The sequence below is a fragment of the Clinocottus analis genome, unplaced genomic scaffold (genome assembly GCF_023055335.1).
Source record: "Clinocottus analis isolate CAN_PGR_092001 unplaced genomic scaffold, fCliAna1.0.p SCAF_30, whole genome shotgun sequence".
NCBI classification, from domain to species: Eukaryota; Metazoa; Chordata; class Actinopteri; order Perciformes; family Cottidae; genus Clinocottus; species Clinocottus analis.
In genome coordinates, this window is record NW_027176043.1 from 1,641,508 (window position 1) to 1,645,000 (window position 3,493).

At 49.6% G+C, this 3,493-nt stretch overlaps 1 protein-coding gene across 1 annotated transcript in view; it reads right to left on the bottom strand.

The window, feature by feature from the left end:
- Positions 1-821: 821 nt before the first annotated feature.
- Positions 822-3,493, bottom strand: part of si:dkey-87k14.1 (leucine-rich repeat transmembrane protein FLRT2) — a 5,428-nt gene continuing 2,756 nt past the window's right edge. Inside the window, exon 2 of the mRNA XM_068595452.1 lies at positions 822-3,493. This exon is cut by the window's right edge and continues 671 nt beyond it. Within this exon, the coding sequence (XP_068451553.1) occupies positions 1,696-3,493 (1,798 nt within the window). The 3' untranslated portion in view covers positions 822-1,695.

The window sequence follows — 3,493 nt, forward strand, 5'->3', positions numbered from 1 at the left end:
TAATGCTGTACGTGAAGACCATCGTCTCGGTTCTGCTTTAGCTTCCCTTAGCTCCACCGCTAGCCGCTGCTGGATCCCCGTCCAGGTCGTCTCGGAGGGAAGGAAAGCCACAGCTGCTTTGCAACACAACAAACTGAATAAATAATGCAGGACTAGTGTTTAGGAAAGGAAGCGTGCCCAAAACATTCTGCTGTGTCAAACATAACCAAGAAAGAAGCTGTAGGCTTACAGCGGAGCTGCAGGTCTCAGGTTCCTGTCCTGCTCATTAAATACTCCTTTTAAATGAAATTTGCCACATTTTCAGCCAATCGTCTGACATCTTTAGTTCTCTTGTGCGTGCCCACGGCAGCGAGGCTGATCTAGTGTGAGTCGGTGTTAAATGGAAGTTAAGTGCCTCCTCTTTGTGACTCCTGAGCTCGCACTCGTCTTCCTCCTCTCCCAGCAGACCTCGTCCTCCCGCTGAGCTCTCCCACGTGAGCGGAGACTCGTAACAGTTTGAGTCAGTGATTGTTCCCGGGGACAGATCACGAGGGATGAGTTCATGTTTGGAGATATGTTTTTAATTAAATGTGTAACGAGGTAAATAAATAATCAAGAGCAAGAGATTTCCTCAACAACAATTCAATTGAATGTATATACAGTACACCTTTTGTGCAAAAACATGGATCCAAAAGACATTGTAAGCTGATAACTTCAAGGCACACACATATATATGTATGTATATGTATGTATACACACACAATATATATATATATATATATATATATATATATATATATATATATATATATATATATATATATACACACACACACACACACACACACACACACACACACACACACACACACACACACACACTGTTTTACCATAACATTTTATCTGAACAAAAGGAGGAGAGTTGGGTCTTAATTGGTTAAACAAACAGTCGATGTGCTTTTCTGCCGCGGCTCACTGTGACACCGCCATCAAACAGCCAGCACTAATAACATGACCCCTTAACTGTGGTAATGTATTAATCTTGAAAACCAGGAGAAATCGCTGCACCCTGCCTCTTTTTGTGAATGTTTAATGAGTGTGACCTTTACTTTTCCTTCTGAAGCAGAGAAAATATCATTTGCATAAAAATATGTCCTCTTCCTGGAGCAGGAATCCAATAATTTTGCATCTCCATCGACTGAAGTGGCAATTAAACGAATAAGCCAAATAACTGTGATGACTTGATTCAAAACAGTCACAGGAAAAAAGTGAGGTGGGCTGTGTGGTTTTGGGAAAACTACGCCCTCCAGTGGTGTGTGGCTGTTTTGTGGCAGTCTCTTTTCTCCCTCTCTCATGCAGAGCACCAGCGGTGATGAACCGGAGCTACGGTGTGGGTTCTGTGTCTGTCTTGGTTACAGTATACATTGACTTCAAAATCATTTACTATTAATAAAAATCAGAACAAAAAACTGTCTTAATACTTACTATAAATGAATCCTGATTGTACATGGTTGTGTGCACAGAACTCAAACAGCACAACTCCAGGAACCAATAACTTATAAATCCAACGTTGTCATATAAAAAATACCATCCAGTCAGGTGTATAAATTACATTTCTTGAAGACACAGGGGTTTCAAATAATATTGACATAATACAGTGTCCAGTAAAGTGTGGGTAGTTGCCAGTAAAAAGGCTCCGGATGCTCTCCAAAAGCATCATGTGCCACAAAAGTCTGCTTCCTGAACATTGTTCTTGCAGTAAACTGTGCTGTTGTTCTCCAGGGGGCAATCTCTGAAGCCGACGCCCCCATTAGGGGTGTAAATAGGCTGAATGCGGAAATCTCCCTTGAGGAGCTGCTCGTTGTTGAGTGAGACTATCTGGAAGCTCGTCTCAGTCATTTCCAGGATAGTATTGTCTTTCTTAGTCCCCGCCTCGCAGTAGTCGTCTTTTCTCCGCCCCCGGTTGTATTTCCACTTGGTGGAGGACTTGGAGCGACTCTTCTTGTGCATGTGCCAGCAGAAGACGCCGAGCAGGGCCACCAGCACCACGATCACCGCCCCGCCGATCAGTCCGGCCAGCAGGAAAGGCGAGCCGGGTTCCTGCTGCGTGGCCTGCTCGGGCCCCGTCGCCCTTTTGTTGTTGTTGTTGTTGTCGAGGCTGAAGTAGGCCGCCGTGGTCACGGCCTCGGTGCACACGGTGTCGTCTTTGGGCCGGTAGTTATTGAACGCATCCAGGGGGATGACACAGATCCGATAGGTGGACTTTGGCTCCAGGTTAGCCAGCCGGATCCCTCGGTGGTCTCCACCCACTATCCTCTCCCTGACCGTGTCGCCTGTCAGACTGGGGCCCATCCTGGCCCAGGTGACCTTGTAGGCAGTGACTGGGAAGGCGGCCACCCAGCTGACGTGGATAGCCGAGCCATTCAGTATGGCGAACGTGACCTGCAAAGTCTCCCTCTTGGGGTCCGAAGGTTGCTTAGTCCTCAACCCCGCCTCTCTGGTGGAATAGACAGGGTAGTGGGTGGTCAACGTGGGGAAGGGTTGCCTGGAGGAGGGGGACACATACTGAGTGACCAGGGGGGGGTCCGATGACAGATGTGGGATCAGAGCGGTGTCGGCTGGTGACGAGGACAGGGGGGCGGTCGCGGTGCTCTGCGGGCACTGGACCAGCTCCGCACTCAGCTCCCTGATCACCATACCCCGGAACTTTTCGGGTTTATGACACATGAAGCCGCGCACGTTGAGCGAGGCCGGCAGAGATTTGAGCCATGACACCACCCACTGGACGCTGCAGTCGCACAGCCAGAGGTTGTTCCGAACTGTGAGCTGCCTCAGCGCACGGAGGCCATCAAAGACCCCCTCTGTTAACGACTGCAGCTGGTTGCTCGAAATATCTAGCCTCTCCAGCTTGTGCAACCCTGTGAACGCACTGGCAGGGATCCTGTTTATCTGATTTTCCTGAAAGTTTAATTTGACGAGCACCTCCCCAGGGAGGAACGGGGGAGGGTATGTTAGGGAGTTACGGGCCAGGGACAGCTCCCTGAGGGTGACCAGGTCCTGAAAGGTCCCTGGTGCAATCCCTTCATCTGTCAACAGGTTCCCATCCAACAGGAGGCGCTGCAGGCGGGTGACATTCCTAAACGCTTCCTCTGCAATCACAGCGATCCGGTTCTCGTCCATTCGCAACTCCTTCAGGTCGTCTGGAAGGCCGATAGGCACGCTGCTCATGTGGTTTTTGGTGAGAAAGAGCATCTTCAGGCTGAGTGCCTCCCGGAAAGCCCCTTCCTCCACCCCCACAGTAGAGATGGAGTTATCATCCAAGTGCAGCTCCTCCAGCCAGAGAAGCTGAGCCAGAGCAGCTCTGGAGATGGTCTGAATGTTGTTCTCCTGCAGATGGAGAACCCTCACATTTTTGGGCAGGTTGATGGGGAACTCATCCAGCTGGTTGCCATAGAGAAACACCGTCTCCACAGAGGCCACGTGGTGGAGCTCCAGGGGGAAACCAGCATTGTTG